Consider the following 17,913-nt stretch of genomic DNA (forward strand, 5'->3'; position numbering starts at 1 on the left):
GAATGCCAAAAAAACTCCCATAGTCCTGTGCCAACAGTGTAATTCCTTAGCTGTGTTTGCACAGTTGTTTGAGGTGTGATATTTTAGACTAGATTTTCCGGCATAAGGAAGTGATGGCAGCAGTTTCAAATAGCCATACAAAATGGACATGATCTCTGTGTGACAGGAAATAAAAAAAAATTCAACATGAATGATCCCTTTAAGCAAGTTAGTAGGTGACAGTTGCCTGATCCCATCTAGCCAGGCAGCTGCCCTGACTTCCATCACAGCAGCCAGTGCAGTATTGAACAAACTACTCTGACACTGCAATCTATGTATTACCTGTGCAAGCCACCTCTCAATGAAAGATGCTACAATTAAAAAAAAAAATCTTACAATGATGTCATTTTTTCCTAACTGAAAATCTAAAACTGTATCTAGCACACCAAGTGGATTAAAACAAATTGCTAAGAATAATTTGCAGCTACTATTGATCCTTTGAGTCCAAGTGACATCACCTTCTTATGCTATACACGAGTGATGTAGAATCATTGGGTATTCAGGGACAGTCACCGAATGTTCTGCACCGCTTTACAACAGCAGAATAACACCATCCAATAGCTCATCACTGTCTTTGCAGAAAAACTTTATAACTCCAACTTAAATGCATTTCTGTTTTTTCTTTTTTCTTTAGCTGCTTGTTTGCATGTTTTCAGTTGAGTTTTTATCTCGTCCTCTGTAGCATGGGCACATTTCATGAAAACTAGGCCCCCTGAAACACACTGAAAAGTCCCAACATAATTTCCCCAAACACATCCATCAGTCTCGGAACAAGACAGCTTTTGTAAATTCCTGAAAAACTGACTTAGGACAAAAGTTTTTTTTAATATCCAACAGCAGTGTTATCATTTCTGCACTGGATGAGAAAGGAAGTGGAGTTATATGCAGAGACAGGTCACAGCAGGAACATGAACTTGGCCTAGTGGCACACTGCGCCTGACAGATTGAGATCACAGTGAGGAAAAAAATACATGATGGTGGGACTGCTGGCTGCCAGATTTGCTGATATTCCCCTTAATCTGACCATAAAGTCCTCAGATCCCAGATCAAGGGTTACCAGAGCGACCATGCACTAAGAGGGCAAATCAGACTACTATAACAAAATCCAGGACAAAAAAGTAGGGCTGAGAGACAAGCTCTGTCATATTCCCCCTACACTTGTCGAATGTAGGGAAAACACAAGTCTCTGGGTTTTAAGTCTAGTTTCTACATTGGTTCGTCTCTGATGAGTCCAGTGTGCACTGTGGGTAAGTGTGTGGCGTCAGAACGTGACGTACTGTGCACAAGGGGCTGCAGCTATAACGGGCCAATATGTGTGTGCTGTTTCCAGGGGTCTGTGTCACAACCCAAGCATCATGATGACAGTATCCTCTTGCAGTTCCCCTGAGAGTACATTCCCATGGTAACAACACACGGAACCGCAGTTCGCATGTCACACCAGTTGTCATAGTAACTGGGGAGAGGCAGGATTGGTGGAGCCATGACTTGTGATCTCCATCCTTCTAGTATTTTCCTAAGTCATTTTCACAGAGCACTGTGTGGTCTAGACAGAGGGAGGCTGAGCAAACCCCACCTTGAAATGATTGTGCAACAAATCCACCATCAGCGACTAGGTGCCAATTAGAAAGATGTGCCCTGAAACAAGCAGCCACAATAGGCAGACAGACAACAACAGATGTTATTTGATGGCCTGCCTGTTGCTGCAGCGGTTGCGTTTAAACTAAGATGATGGCTGGAGAAATGCCCAGGGCCTATGTTCAGCACTAGGCTGGGAATTGTAGAGGCACTGGGATGAAGTCACAAGTAGAGAAAAAAAATGAATGTACTCTACTAATAAAGCAGGGTACAACATGGATTCCCACATTTTTGCTCCCATTTCATCTTTAATTGTAGTCTTAAATAATAGACATAAATTATGAATGAACGATCAAACCCAGTAAAACCCTTTCCTCTAGCAGCTGGTATGGTTCAGCTACTACGGTTGCCCAATTAGCTAAATGTTAATGCCATTTAGAAGCCTGAGGTTTAGAACTGACGACAGTCATAGAGCATACACACACTTATGTTTACGTCAATGCATCCCTTCCCTTCTCTGAGCATGTGTGGCAATATAATTAGAGAAATGTTCCCTATGCTGGTTCCCTCTGATCAGATTAAGCATTGGAGATTGGCTGTCCTCACCCTGGCCCAGGATCTGTCAAGACCAACACACACATCACTACTTCATCTTTATAATATTAACATGTTTACTTTCAGATGCAGCCATACACACACCAAAAAATAAACCTGTGTGCAGGCAAACACACCGGGGGTGGCTTTGGAGGTCATCTTGTCCCGGGCCCGAGCAACACACACACACACACACACACACACACACACACACACACGCGCGCGCGCACACACACACACACACACACACACACACACACACACACACACACACACACACACACACACAGACTCGGAAACATATACAGGAACACTAAGCCTGGAGTAACTGCAGGGGGTGAATGACATGGCCTCGGGCTGAGATGTGACTACAGCGATGAAGTGTAGCTAAATTATAATTTTTTTCAGCCAAACATCTAAGTAGGGTTTGCCTCTGTTTATTATTTAAGTGCAGTAAGTATTAGAGTTTTTGTGTCTCCCGACTGAACGCATATGGCAAGGCTATTACTAAGGATTATGGTCTAATCCCATCAGAGCTGCATTTTACCCTGTGACTTACATCACTTCCTGTGGAGAGTCCTGCCTTTCCAAGGTCATCCCTGTTCCATCCATTTGGAGTGTTGGGGAGTAACTAGTTTCATGTAACGGCATTATGTAATTAAATTACAAAATAAATGTAATTATATGCTACAGTTACTGAGAAAAATTTGTAATTAAATTACAGTTACTGATAAAAACGTTGGTGATTACAAAGGAGTTACATCACAATATATACTTTTTCGGTAAAAAGCTTATATGTAGTATATAACATTAATTCTGCTGCTTTGTATCTTTTTGCTGTGTAGGAATGCCTTCTTTTGGCACATTTCTGGACAATCTCGAGCTCTCCACTCTCAACATACAGGGCTCCTGTGTGTACTCAAAGTTAAAAAGAAGTCAGCTGGTGGCAGGGCCTTTTCCCATCTGGCCCCGTTCTTGTGGAATAACCTGCCTGCTGCCATCAGACAATCAAGAGTCTGTTGAGTCCTTTAAATCCAAACTTAAAATTCATCTTTTTGCCTTAGCCTACAATCAATTGCCTTTAATTTGAGTGCTTCACAAGCAGTATTGCATGATGGGTCAGTTTCTGTCTCACTGAATTTACCAACCACTGTTCTGCCGACGAGATTATAGCATATAAATTACTGACTACTACAAACTGTTCTCTTCTCTCACACGTCTTTTCTCTCTCTCTCTGAATGATGTCTTCTCCTTTCTTCTTCTGTGTGTAAATGGTGTGATGTGAGTCTCCCTTGTGTGCACATGCAGTCTGTCCTCCTCTCAGGTCTCCGTGGTGATGGTGGTCACCACCTGGACACTGCTTGGCATCCCCCTCATCACATTTTCTTTTCGTGTATCTTATAAATCCATATGATTTTGCTATCCTGTTTTAATTTTATATCCTTCTCTCACTAAGACGTGTGGCTATTTTTTGTTGTTGTTTTGTTTACATGGTGATGCTGGTCACGTGGCTTGGGTCCTGGGCTGTTCTGGTGGTGTCTGGACACTGCTTGGTATCCTCCCCATCATATTCTTCATATATTTTGTAATTCCAGTATAATTCTGTTACCCTCTTTTAATATTGTATTTTGTAAATTGTGTAAACACAACATCCATTGCACATTGTCCATCTTGGGAGAGAGATCCCTCCTCTGTTGTGCTCCCTGAGGTGTCTTTCCATTTTTTCTCCCTGTTAAAAGGGTTTTATTTAGGGAGTTGCTCCTTATCCAATGTGAGAGCCTGAGGACAGGATGCTGTGTTGCTATAAAGCCCCTTGAGGCAAATTTGTAATTTGTGATATTGGGCAATACAAATAAAATTGACTTGACTTGACAATGCGAGTGAGCAAAGCTCTTGGGACAAATTTGAGTGCAACACCATCAAGAGTAGGATGGCTTACAAGGAGCTGTCTCTATGTCTAGACAAGCTCCAGTCATTGGGCAGTATGCACTCTAATTTTTACTTTTCAGCTTTATTTCCCAGTTTAAAACATTTGTTAGGAAAGTAATCAAATATAATAAGTTACATTACTTCGAAGTAACTGAAATATTTACATTACATATTACATTTTTAACAGGGTAACTAGTAATCTGTAACCTCTTACATTTCAAAAGTAATCTTCCCAACACTGTTTGATGCTCTTGTTAGTGAACCTCTTCCTCAACAGGAGGTACTGTGATGAATGTCCATTGTTTTTACAATTTTACAACAATTTTTTTTTCTAAATCCAATCACGCACTCTAAGTTATGTTTGAAAAACTGCCCTTCAGGAGTTTTTTAGCAAAACTGAGGACCAGGCACGGTGGTGTCATAGTGACACCTAGCCCTTTTATCTGTCTCTTCTCAGCTTGTGTTTGAGGAGTGACTGAGGCTGCAGACGTGACTGTACTGTCAATATAGTGTCTGGACCTCGCTGCATACGTCTGTTGTCCAGTGACCGCATCTAAAATGTCATTTCCAGCATGCATGTCAAGACTTCAATAACAAGCTGTTGATAACTTGTGCAGCTTTCCTCGGAGGGCTGTTTTGGAAAACCACTGAGTGGTATAATCTATGTAGGCCTACTGACTAGACACATGTCCATACGCGGAATACATATAGGTCAAGATGATTTTTGCACAACAACATGTGCTATTTTATAATCTGGAGAGGGACTAACTCACAGACAAGAGGCCGCACAGCCGCACACCGAGTTGTTTTCTTCCCCTGTTCAAGGAAAAACTAAGAAACGCAGATGAAAATAGCCAGCTCGAGGTGGCTTTACTACTGCAGCGTTTCCTCAGGGGAATTTGGATTCGCTCTGCTCACTCAGAGCTGTGTACACTTAGCAAGAAAACCACAGCCTGTTGCTACCTATCCAACAGAAGGCAGGGAACGAGAGAAGAGAGTAAGACAGACAGAAGAAAAGAGAGACAATGTGTGAGGGAGAAAGAGAGAGGGAAGAAGATTGATAGAGAGAGCACTGTGGCCAACCTCATTTTGTTTTATTACCCAGCAGGTTCTCCTCCGACCCAACCCAGTGAATTGTGAGATTTGGATCAATAAGTTCAATTAGGTCTCATGAACCTTGCTGAGTCATAACTGTCCAAAACATAATACAGACCACTTTCAGGGGAACACCCACATGGATCCCCATGCCCAGGCCTCGTTCAAATCAAATGTAGTTTAATTATGCTAAATGCTTTTCTGAGGAGCCTAAATCTGTTTCTTCCAAATCTCGATCTTGACGGATTGCTTGGGCCAGGGGTTCTTTGTAGATCGCATAGAGAGAAGGACTAAGACTGCAGCCTTTATGCGTGTCTCTTTCTTGAGCAACACTCTTGGATAAAATACCAGTCGGCTTAGATTGATCTAAATTTATTGATCTTTCTTCAAATCTATTTTTTTCTAGTGTTTGATACAAAAATAACCAGTTAACCCTATTAAAGGCTTTCTCTTCATCAAGGCTTATCAGAGCAGCAGCTTTATTTTGCCTTTCTGTACTATCTATGATACACAAGGTCCTTCTAATATTGTCCTGGGTTTCACTGCAATCCATAAATCCAGAGTGACTCTTCATCATTTAAGTACAACGTTATTGTTTCAAATCTCTCACAAATGATTGTGGTATATAGTTTGTCATCTACATTTGATATTGACACTGGTCTGTAATCAATACAGTGCCCTTTGCCTTTGCCATCAGTGCCTGCGATGACTTCCTAACTGAGGATTCATAGGAACCAACCAGTGCAGGGAGCAGCACAGGCCTTGGTACAAGTGATGATGGGGGTGGGGCAAGGTGGGGTGGGCTCTTACACTTAACCAGATCAGATATGGAGATGAATGGGAGAGCAGGTCTGAAGGACTAGTAGTGTCCAGCAGCAGCTATAGGGGCATCACCGAGACAGAAAACAACCAAAGACAGCCCTATTTTCCTTGAGCAAAGGGGGCAACCTGTGCCCAGCAGGAGGAGGAGGACGGACAGGCAGCAAGGCAACGCAGCCCAGTGCAGCCAGTGTCATCCATGCCATCAACAGCACTGCCAGGAGTGTCACAAAAGCAGCTCAGCAGGTTTCAACCTGCCAGTCTCTACATATGAATCTCTTGGCTGCTATGAAAGTTGGCTTTAGCACCCCCCCCCATTCACACACACACCAGCCCACCCGACAGCAGTTTTTAATTCAATGATGCCTTTGTTTAAAGCACTAGCAGCACCTCTGGGTGTTTAGGTGTTACAATGTGCTTATAAGTGCCAGTATATCCCTCAGACATGCAAGGTAGCATAACACAACTTAAATCCAGCTTCAAAAGCATGCCACTCCCTGTTAACGTGAGAGTCACTACCTGATATGGCGCTATGTACTGCTTTTAGGCTACGCGTTAAAGAAATATTCAGTGAATATCAATCACTCCTTATGGGTTTGGTTGCCAAACGTCTGCCCATCTTGCTGATGTAGGGATGAAGTTTGCCTGGAGGTAACTGACCATTCTGTCGGACCAAAGTGTCCCTCTTTAGTAAAGATTGAGTGATTGGGGCTGCGGTGCTGCTACAGGAGCAGCTTAGGGAAGTTTAATCATGCATAGCTACAGAACCCTGGCACTCTCGGCACTATTAATCTGCATCCACTATAGAGCAGGATCAATCACAGTCTCTCCTGATGTGTGTGGATCACAGGACATGGACTCAAGCTGATACCAAACCTGCTCCCTTTTCCTGCCCTTCTGCCCTACTCTCTCCTTTTCTTTCAGCACCTGTCTGTCAGTATCTTTCTCTTACCCTCATTCAGACTCATTCTTTGTTGAATCCCTTCCTTACTTTCGATCGCCGTCTGTCTCCTGAGGGTGTTTTTTTATTTTCCACCTGTCCAAACAAATTGCACCTAAATTACCCATCAATAAGCAAGGCACTATTGGATAGCTGTGCTGTCAAATCACTCTGAATTATTCAGAACAGGATGTGAGATTTCAACTTTCTTTGTGACGAGTTCTCAAATTCCAGGTCGAGTTGGAGTGAGACAGACTAATGATGGTGTGTATTCAAGGAGGGAGGATCTTCACTTCGCTGAGCATCTTTTGTTGTGTCAGCCAGGGAGGCTTGTACTGAACTTAGTGGTCCTGGGGCTACAGCAAGGAAGGACACACACACACACACACACACACACACACACACACACACACACACACACACACACACACACACACACACACACACACACACACATCTCGCCAAGGAGAAAGCACTCTTAATCAGCTTTTACATTATGTGACCCAAAAATTTTCCATTGAAGTCAAAAATAAAAAAATAGGGGTGGTAGCCCCTCTGAGCAAGCAGAGTGGCACAGCTGGCTTGAAACACTAACATGTACACACACACACACACACACACACACACACACACACACACACACACACACACACACACACACACACACACACACACACACACACACACACACACACAGAGTTCCTCACCCTGTTGAGTTGCTCCAGTAGTCTGTGGTTCTGCTCAGAGAGCTCACCGATTGCCCTGGTCTTGTCCCTGTCAGCCTCTCGCAGCTGGACCTGGTGGCGCTCCAGCTCACCCTGCAGCAGCTGGACGTCTGTCTCCAGCTCGGCCACGCGGCCCTCCCACTCACCCTCTCGGCTCTCCAGGCGCCGACGCAGCTCATGTTTTTCCTGCTCCAGGTGCTGTTTGTGGAGGAGGGAGGATACAGCACTGGCATCAGAGAGCTATCCAGTTGCAGTTTAAGTGGATATGGTTTGATTCATTTGTCATCTTAACAGATAAGCCGAAACCACATTAAAATGAGCTTGATTTTTATGCCTTGGACCAGAAATGGAGGATTTTCTGTGTAAATTGACATTGATTAAAAAAAAAAAAAACAAATTGATGTACTTTTATGAAGAAAAAAAATACTGATAGCACAAAATAAGAAACAAGTGGTACTTGTTAAAAGGCAAACACAGCTTAAAGCTTAAATTATGGCAATGTTATGAACCAGATGGCGTATAGAAACTGTAGCTAGGTATTTGGTGCCGTAGCTCCTGCTGGGACAATTTAGAGCAATGGGGCCTTGTCCTCTATTCTCATGACAGGAATAGTGGGTGGACAGACACATTGCACCACCAGAGGCTGCCAGAGTTTGGTTGGGGATTATGGGGGTCGTCAGGTCTGAAACATCTGGCATATGGGTGGCCAGTGTTTCAATAAAGCCTGATCGAGGATGGGATGAAGACAGAACAGGAACAAGACTGGTCAGAATAGAACAGGAAATAAGAAAACAGAAACATGATTCTGATTGTCTGAATGATAATAGCATCGTTTCAGTCTGAACCACAACATGGAGCTAAATATGGATCAAAAAGGTTGAACAGATGGACAGTAGATACAGTAGGCCCTGGCCATTACAGTCAGGGGATTAGCTTTTGTTTTTTTCCCCCAGGCCTCATGCTGGCTTGTGAGGAGGATTTCAAACGCAAATAACATGAATAAACGCTTTGCTGTTTTCAGATTCCCCCCCCCCCAACCACACACACACCTCTGACAGCTATTCTGCTTAAGTGTAAAACACACTGCAGTTTACATCAATATCACCACACATATGTCTATCTGGCTGTATAAAGAAAGTGCCCTGTGCAGCATATTTGTAGAGCCCATTGTGGGTAATTATATGACCACGATCTCATCTGGGAATCAGAGGAAGAGAAAACAAACGTTTAATATCAAACCATCCAACATCTCAACTTTATGTGTAGCCTACTGACAGACAAATTCCTTGCGACATTCGCGAATTTGTTTACAATGTTAGTGCAGGCCCACACTTAGGCCGATCCAGTGCTTTAGATTAGCCCCCCAAAATAGACCCTACAGTGAATTACAGTTGTAGCCCGTGTACAATTTACCTCTAATTTATCGTTGAGATCTTTGTTCATTTGCTCATATTGCTTAGTCAAATCTTGGTTTCTCTCCAGCAGTGCCTTTCCAAGTTTAGCAGCTAAAACTAAGTCCTTCTCTTTTTGGCGGAAGAGCGACAGCAGGTCTGTATTTTGACCCGGTGTGGGCGCCTCGGGGTCCGGCGACTCATCGTCATCATCATCATCATCATCCCGATGATCTCCGGTGAGCATGGCCAGTTCCTCCTCCAGCACCATGCCGAGGCCCTGAAACCCAGCCGTGTCCGGTGCGGTGGTGTTGGCTCGGTCCACCGCCGGTTGCTCCATACCGTCGCTGTCCAGCTCGGGCGGTGCTGAAACCCCGGCCGACGCGTGCAGGTCGAGGCAGAAAGCGGACATCGCCGCCCGGTGGAGAAGAATCCAACGGATAAACCGACTGATTTATTATTCCGGATGAACCCACCCTGTAACTGGGTTGGGCTGATCAGACCTACTACTCGACAGTTCCTCCATTTTACGCAGCTCCTCACGTTTCCAACCGAATATACTTAGAAGAAAAAAAAATACAAAAAATGGCAAACACCTGTAGTTCAAATTTCCCCCCCTCGCCTTTCCTCTCCTCCAGGTTAACCCGCAAAACGAACACCGCCTCCTCTGCGGTTGACTGACGACGCGGGATTTGTTCACCGGAGTCGGTAGAATCGTTTTATCCGTGCGTCTGGCCGCCTCGACGAACTCCTAGTTGACGGTCGCTCAGTCGACGTCCATCCCGGAACGGTACGGGGTCCCAGCGCCCCATAATGATCGGCCCGTTGACACCGGCGGCATCCGCCATCCGAACAGACTAACCCGGCGAAGCCACGCCACGTCGGCTACGTCACGTGCAACCTGTTAAAAACACCGCCAGCCATTGGCCGAAAAAGATAGCGCCATATTTTTGGTGCTTTGCGTTACGCGGGTGGTCGGTCTCGGTCGTGAGCCATGCGTGACATTTACGATGTGCGGGTCCGCCTGTGTGGATGTCAGTCTGTCACGGAGTCACACTGGGACCGGTTTTCTGACGATGTATGCTGTTTTTGTCGAAAAATGCTCCCGTAGCGCTAATTCATAGCGGTCGAACCCCATCACCTAACCCTAACCTCCCCACCTTGGGCAGAGCCGCTAAGTAGCACATTTCGGTAGGTAGCGCTGTCATTTCGACCGACAGGTTTGAAGCAAGCGTGTGCGTGTGCGTGTGCGTGTGCGTGTGCGTGTGCGTGTGTGTGTGCGTGTGTGTGTGTGGGTAAGCTCCACGCGTAACCCATGTTTTAGGCTAATCACACTATGAAATGCCCTCAGGACTGTTTAGATTTTAATTTCAGTGAAACATCAGCGAACAAAACGTCAACAGTCTTCTAAATGATAAAAGAATGCGAAATGATTCTCCGTAAAGCTAATGAGAAATCCTTCGTCGAAACATTTTTTCCCCAAATATTTTTTATCAATTAAAAGACTAGGCTAATCATGAGGGTTGTGTCCAGTCAGAGTAGGCCTAGTATATTGGACAAACTCCAGCTATTCGTTAGGAAACAGCTACTCTTCCAGGCCATGGTTTAGTCAGATTTCCAATGAAAATAATGAAGGGCTGGACTGCAGTGAATCCTTTTCGATTATGAGAAGGCTTGGCCTGTATGAATTACATTATGGTCGCTTCTTTTTTGCTGTTTCACCGGAGTACCCTATTAAAAATTATCCTCGCTCACAGAGGTTGTTATTTTTTATGTATCAATATATCTTGGGGTTTCTCCAAGCCTCGATGTGTGTGTGTGTGTGTGTGTGTGTGTGTGTGTGTGTGTGTGTGTGTGTGTGTGTGTGTGTGTGTGTGTGTGTGTGTGTGTGTGTGTGTGTGTGTGTGTGTGTGAGTGAGAGAGAGAGTGAGAGCGAAAGGAGCAATATTTGCTGTTCTCTATCAAATGAAACAATCTCACATTTTGTGAAAAGGTGATGCTCACCATTTTATAACTGTACTTATCCGAGCAGAGAACAAAAACAAGTAAAACACGAAAGTTAACAGGCATGCTTAAATAAAACAGTCTTCAACTAACTAGTTGTTTTTCTGCTCTGACTGTTCTCTCCCCCTCTCTCTCTCTATCTCTCTCTCTCGTTCTCTCTCTCTCTCTCCCTCGCACTCTCTCTCTCTTTCCCTCGCTCTCTCTCTCATCTCTCATCTCATAATCCTTCATGTTTTCTCTGGGGAAATGAAAGTGTGTGTGTGTGTGTGTGTGTGTGTGTGCGTGTGTGCGCGTGCATGCGTGTGTGCGTGTGTTTGTGTGTGTATACCAGGTACCAAATGTCCCCATTAGGATAGAAAACCCAGAAACCACCTACACTGTAGGGACATTTTATGGGTCCCCATGAGGGAAAATGTCTATTTTAGGATTAAGACTTGGCTTCAGGGTTAAAGTTAGAATTAAGGTTAGGGCAAGGGTTAAGGGCTAGGGAATGAATGTAGTCAATGAGGGGTCCCCACAAGTTTAGAGAACCAGTGTGTGTGTGTGTGTGTGTGTGTGTGTGTGTGTGTGTGTGTGTGTGTGCGCGTGTGCGCATGTGTGTCACATGCTTGCGTGTAGTTATGATGGTTAAGGGCTATGAAATGAATGTAGTCAATGAAAGGTCCCCACAAGTATAGAAAAACAGAGTGTGTGTGTGTGTGTGTGTGTGTGTGTGTGTGTGTGTGTGTGTGTGTGTGTGTGTGTGTGCATGCAGTGATTTCCTCTAGGTGTTCCATTCTTCTTCCTTATCTTCAGGAAGGGGGGAATCCCAGTCAAGAGCCTCACTTGATAATTCCCGTAGCAGCAACTTTCCCTGGATGGTGATGGGTGCGACAAACCTGAGTGGGTTGAAGAGACTATTGACAGTAGCAAGTATCCCTCTGCGTGTAAAAGGCTTCTCGGTGTGTCAGCTACAAGGAAGGTAAATATGTCCTTCTTCAGATCCCAGAAAAGTCCACGGTTGCATTGGATAGGAATAGGATCAACATCCAAATCAAGGTCCTTGAGTCCTTTCGCATGATCTTCGGTGAAGAATGTTTACATTACTTCCTTGCTGTTACAGGCAAATTTGTGAAGTTTCAGATTTGAGGTGGTGAGCATCTCCTGTGTCCGTGCAATCAGGTCGATAGCTTCAGCAGCTGTGGGCATTGACAGAAGTCTGTTATCAATATAAAACCCTCCCTCAACAAAGCACTTGGCATCTGAACAGTACTCCTCTTCACCATGGGCAGCTGTGCGTCGGAGACCATAAATGGCCACAGCAGGAGATGGACTGTTCCCGAATACGTGCACCCTCATGCGATATTTGATGATCTCTTTGCTGGTGTCATTGTTCTTGAACCAGAGAAAACGAAGGCAATCTATGCTTTCCTCTCTTACAATGAAACTGTGGAACATCTGCTCGATGTCTGCAGTCACAGCCACTAGTTCCCATCTGAAATCCAGTAGAACTCCAAGTAGACTGTTGTTTATGTCTGGACCAGAAAGAAGAACATCATTGAGCGAGATGCCTTGCTTTTGTGCACTGGAGTCGAAGACAACTCTGATTTGATCTTGCTTCTGTGGGTGGCACACCCCGAAGATAGGTAAGTACCAGCATTCCTGGAATTCTTGCAGGGGAGAAGCCACCTCAGCATGTTTACGATCAAAGATGTTCTGCATGAAGGTGACGAAGTGAGTCTTCATCTCAGGCTTCTTTTCCAGTGTGCGTAGAGGAGAAGTAAGGCGTGTTAATGCTTGGTTTCTATTGTTGGGGAGCCGCTGGCATGATGTTCTGAATGGTACTGGCGCCAACCAACTGTTGCTGCCATCCATGAACATCTGTCTATCCATGATTTCCAAAAAGAGTCTGTCTTCGATAGACAGTCCTACTTTGTCATTGTTCTCTGACCTTTCAAAGACTTGGCTTCAGGGTTAAAGTTAGAATTAAGATTAGGTTAAGGTTAGGGCAAGGGTTAAGGGCTAGGGAATGAATGTAGTCAATGAAAGGTCCCCACAAGTATAGAGAAACAGTGTGTGTGTGTGTGTGTGTGTGTGTGTGTGTGTGTGTGTGTGTGTGTGTGTGTGTGTGTGTGTGTGTGTGTGTGTGTGTGTGTGTGTGTGTGTGTGTGTGTGTGTGTGTGCATGGTTTGGTGGGTGGTGCTAGCCCGGAAGATGGAGGGATGGGGTAGTGATGATGATGATGAATGATTACAAATAAAGCCTCTTGAGCTGATAAAGGATGGGCACAGAAGATGTGGGTCACAGCCTGCCATCCCCCCGCTTTGTAGATTTAAGAGTCAAGGGGCCACACACTGTCTAATGGAATGATTTCCTAAGGGCGCATCAAAACCTCACTGCCATGATGAATGACATGTTGGGTTCAGCAGACTGCATTGTCTGTGTTACTTTAATGCCTTGTTGTTGAACTCATGGTAATACAGGGTGGGGAAAAACAACCATCTTTAGATCCGAATAATCCTTTTATAGACTGATTCGATGGTCATCCCTATCAACAATAACACAAATAACTCCAGTAATTAAAAGTAAAGTCTTTCTTTGAGAAATTGTTTACAAGAAAAACGATAGAAAGTTAAATTAGAATAAAAATGAAAAGTTCTGACTGCTAAGAGGTGTTTGTGCCAAAGGCAGTGAAAATGTTCTCTAACATCGGGGACTGAGAATCGACCGAGAAAACATCCATTTCTAGTCAATTTAAACCCCAAAACATATCAAATTATGGATCTCTGTTGTATTAGCCTTTGAAAGGCCACCTGAAGCTTTCTGTTGCCTTGTTTTTCCACAGACAGATGTTTACATCGCCTTCCTCTTTTGGGGAAGGAGATAAATATTGGAGATTAATATCCACAGCTCTTGGGCGCCATCCGTGGAGAAAATTAGATATCACACTTGTGTCCCAAAAAAATGCTCGGTAAACAAACAAGTCTAATTCACATTATTCTGTCCCTGATGCTTGTTTCATCTACGCAAAAACTTACAGATAGCAAACAAACAGGATTCAGAGAAAAGTCGAACACGGGATTGAAGTTAAGGTGTTTTACTGAGTCCTTGTTTCTCTTCTTTTCCTTTTTTTTGTAAAACTGAAATACATGCAAAGTTACAATGCTTTGGTTACACACTGTTCTCAAAGTACAGCACAAATGAATTTTCATTGCTTACAAATAGCCTAAATGTACATGGTATGACAATAAGCTACATTTAGCTTAGTTTACCATTTTTAACCTTAGCAAATGGAATGGTCACAAATAGCATTGTTAATCCAAACGTTTGAATTCCCAATTATTAAATGCACATTTGCACAAAACACGGAAAAGGTAACAAACTTACAAACAAAGGTTCTCCAAGGCACAAACGTAAAGAAAAACGGAGCGGAACTTTCCGTCTGACACACGGAGAAATTCTTACAAACTGCCGTTTTTCTGGTTGATCTCTAACATACGAATCACATGATCTGAACTGACCACTGAGAAAACACTTTACATTTTCACCGTTTTTTTTACAACAAACTACCACAAGGGGTGCTAAAGAATATGAATTTGAAGGCCACAGAACGTGTGCCATGACACTCCCCGCCCGGTATTAATTAGATACTTAACCAACTGAGTTATCCAAAGGAATTGAATCAAGTGCAACTGGACTTGGTTATATATGTGTATCAGAGAAGCTGTGGCTCTCACTCGTGACCTCCATGAAGAAAATCGCTCGAAACGTTGGGATCCTAGATAGCAGTTATCTGTAGATAGTGTGGTGGCGAGAGAACAAACTTCCACATCTACTTCTGGATCAATGAGGTCGAACCTTTCCTCTTCCAGAGATGGTTCTTTTTCAGTTTGTGACAGGGAAGCGGGTGGTGTGAACCAGCTGGCGGTGCTCAACGGAGCTGCTGGTAAGGAGCGAGTGGTGTGATCTGCAGGGTTATGCCTCGTAGAGACATAATGCCATTGTGCTGGGCTTGAGACCTTCCTGATACGCTCTCTGTTACTGATGTATACATAGAAACGTCGTGTCTGGTTATAGATGTATCCCAGGACAACTCTGCTATCCGTGTAGAACTCCACGGCATCTGGGGCTAAGTCCAGTTCCTGGTGACCATCTCTGCTATCTCTGCAGCTAGAACAGCAGCTCCCAGTTCCAGTCCGGGAATGGTATGAGCAGCTCGTGGAGCTAGCTTCGCTTTACCAAGGACAAATTCAGTGTGACATGCTCTTTCTCTGTCGATGACACAGAGATATGCTACTGCCGCAATCGCTTTGACAGAAGCATCTGAGAAAATGTGAAGTTCCTTTCTCAGAGCTGTAGAAAGGGTGGTGGCAACATGTGGTCTGGGACTCTCCAACTGCTTGAGCTCATGCAGTGATTTCCTCTAGGTGTTCCATTCTTCTTCCTTATCTTCAGGAAGGGGGGAATCCCAGTCAAGAGCCTCACTTGATAATTCCCGTAGCAGCAACTTTCCCTGGATGGTGATGGGTGCGACAAACAGAGGTGGGTTGAAGAGACTATTGACAGTAGCGAGTATCCCTCTGCGTGTAAAAGGCTTCTCGGTGTGTCTGCTACAAGGAAGGTAAATATGTCCTTCTTCAGATCCCAGAAAAGTCCACGGTTGCATTGGATAGGAATAGGATCAACATCCAAATCAAGGTCCTTGAGTCCTTTCGCATGATCTTCGGTGAAGAATGTTTACATTACTTCCTTGCTGTTACAGGCAAACTTGTGAAGTTTCAGATTTGAGGTGGTGAGCATCTCCTGTGTCCGTGCAATCAGGTCGATAGCTTCAGCAGCTGTGGGCATTGACAGAAGTCTGTTATCAATATAAAACCCTCCCTCAACAAAGCACTTGGCATCTGAACAGTACTCCTCTTCACCATGGGCAGCTGTGCGTCGGAGACCATAAATGGCCACAGCAGGAGATGGACTGTTCCCGAATACGTGCACCCTCATGCGGTATTTGATGATCTCTTTGCTGGTGTCATTGTTCTTGAACCAGAGAAAACGACGGCAATCTCTGCTTTCCTCTCTTACAATGAAACTGTGGAACATCCGCTCGATGTCTGCAGTCACAGCCACTAGTTCCCATCTGAAATCCAGTAGAACTCCAAGTAGACTGTTGTTTATGTCTGGACCAGAAAGAAGAACATCATTGAGCGAGATGCCTTGCTTTTGTGCACTGGAGTCGAAGACAACTCTGATTTGATCTTGCTTCTGTGGGTGGCACACCCCGAAGATAGGCAAATACCAACATTCCTGGAATTCTTGCAGGGGAGAAGCCATCTCAGCATGTTTACGATCAAAGATGTTCTGCATGAAGGTGACGAAGTGAGTCTTCATCTCAGGCTTCTTTTCCAGTGTGCGTAGAGGAGAAGTAAGGCGTGTTAATGCTTGGTTTCTATTGTTGGGGAGCCGCTGGCATGATGTTCTGAATGGTACTGGCGCCAACCAACTGTTGCTGCCCTCCATGAACATCTGTCTATCCATGATTTCCAAAAAGAGTCTGTCTTCGATAGACAGTCCTACTTTGTCATCGTTCTCTGACCTTTCAAAGATGGTGCTTCCTATGGCACAGTCGTCAAAGATTAGGGTGTTGCATGCTAGAGAAACTTCAGGCGGAGGCTTGACACTGAACTTCCCCTTGACGCAGAATCGGTTGGGACATGGAGGAAGAAAGGAAGGACTTCCATTGTCAAGAACATGGGTTCGGTAAGCACTTACAGCTGCAGGCTTGTGCACTGATCCTAGGCAGACATCTCCTACTGAAACCCAACTCAGGTCAAGTCTCTGTGCGAAAGGGGTGTTGTTGGGTCCCTTCCATTGCTCCCGCACTTTGTGTCCCTGGAGGATGCCACGACCCAGGAGAAAAGGAATCTGGGCTTCCAGATCCAGTGTTGGAATGCAATGAGCAATGGCCTTAGGTGAGCATGCCAATACACTGCCTCAGGAGTTGGTATTTCAGCCCTGTCATCTGACATATTGTTGCATTCAATCAGAGTTGGCAGTTTCACCTTTGTTGCTCCATCTAAGGACTCCACAATGAAACCTGTGGCCCTTCTCTCTGTGGTCTCTGTCATGCCTGCACAGGTGCGTAGGGTGTATGCTGAGTTTATTCCCTTGACATGCAACAGCTTGAAGAACTCAGTTCTGGCAAGCGTTCTGTTATTCTAGTCATATAGGAATACATAGAGCTAGATTGCCTTCTCTGGGTGGCCCTCTGGGAAGACCTTAGCTAGGCAGATCTTGGAACAGGACCTTATACTTCTACCATCTCCACAGACTTCAGTACACTTAGAAGTGATTGCAGGTTGAGGTCCTTCAGCTTCTCCCTCCCTGTCATTCTCGTTTGAGGTTAAAGGGGCTGGTCCTGGATGAAGGGCTGCAATGTGAGCATCACTGTCACATTCCTTACATTTGATAGTTGCCTTGCAGTTCCTGGCCAGATGAGTGGTTGTAGCACAGCATCTGAAGGATATACAATTTTCAATTTAAGAAAGTCTCACACTCCTCTAGAGGCTTGCTCCTAAACCCCCTGCAGCATTTGAGGGGATGGGGCTTCTTATTAAATGGGCATTTCTTGTCAACATAATCCAAATCGCTCCTTGAACTGCTTGTCTGACTCACAGTATCTGGCAAGACCTCTGTCTTGTGGGTGTAGACTGAGCTTTTCCCTTGCCTCTTTGCTGGCTGCTCCAGTTTCAACAAACTTTGGTTTCCTGATGAAAGAGCAAAGCTTGGAACATTGCGTGTCCGTGCCTCTCTGCAGGTGAAGTCACAG

General features: G+C 44.7%; 1 protein-coding gene across 1 annotated transcript in view; it reads right to left on the reverse strand.

Moving 5' to 3' along the window:
* Nucleotides 1–9,519, reverse strand: part of bicdl1 (BICD family like cargo adaptor 1) — a 19,624-nt gene extending 10,105 nt beyond the window's left edge. The window contains exons 1-2 of the mRNA XM_056279685.1: nucleotides 9,130–9,519; nucleotides 7,699–7,914 (exon numbers count right to left, since the gene is read on the reverse strand). Coding sequence (XP_056135660.1) covers nucleotides 7,699–7,914; nucleotides 9,130–9,519 — 606 coding nt within the window. The remainder of the gene's footprint in view (nucleotides 1–7,698; nucleotides 7,915–9,129) is intronic.
* Nucleotides 9,520–17,913: the final 8,394 nt, after the last annotated feature.

Source organism: Lampris incognitus, chromosome 1 (assembly GCF_029633865.1).
Source record: "Lampris incognitus isolate fLamInc1 chromosome 1, fLamInc1.hap2, whole genome shotgun sequence".
Taxonomy (NCBI): domain Eukaryota; kingdom Metazoa; phylum Chordata; class Actinopteri; order Lampriformes; family Lampridae; genus Lampris; species Lampris incognitus.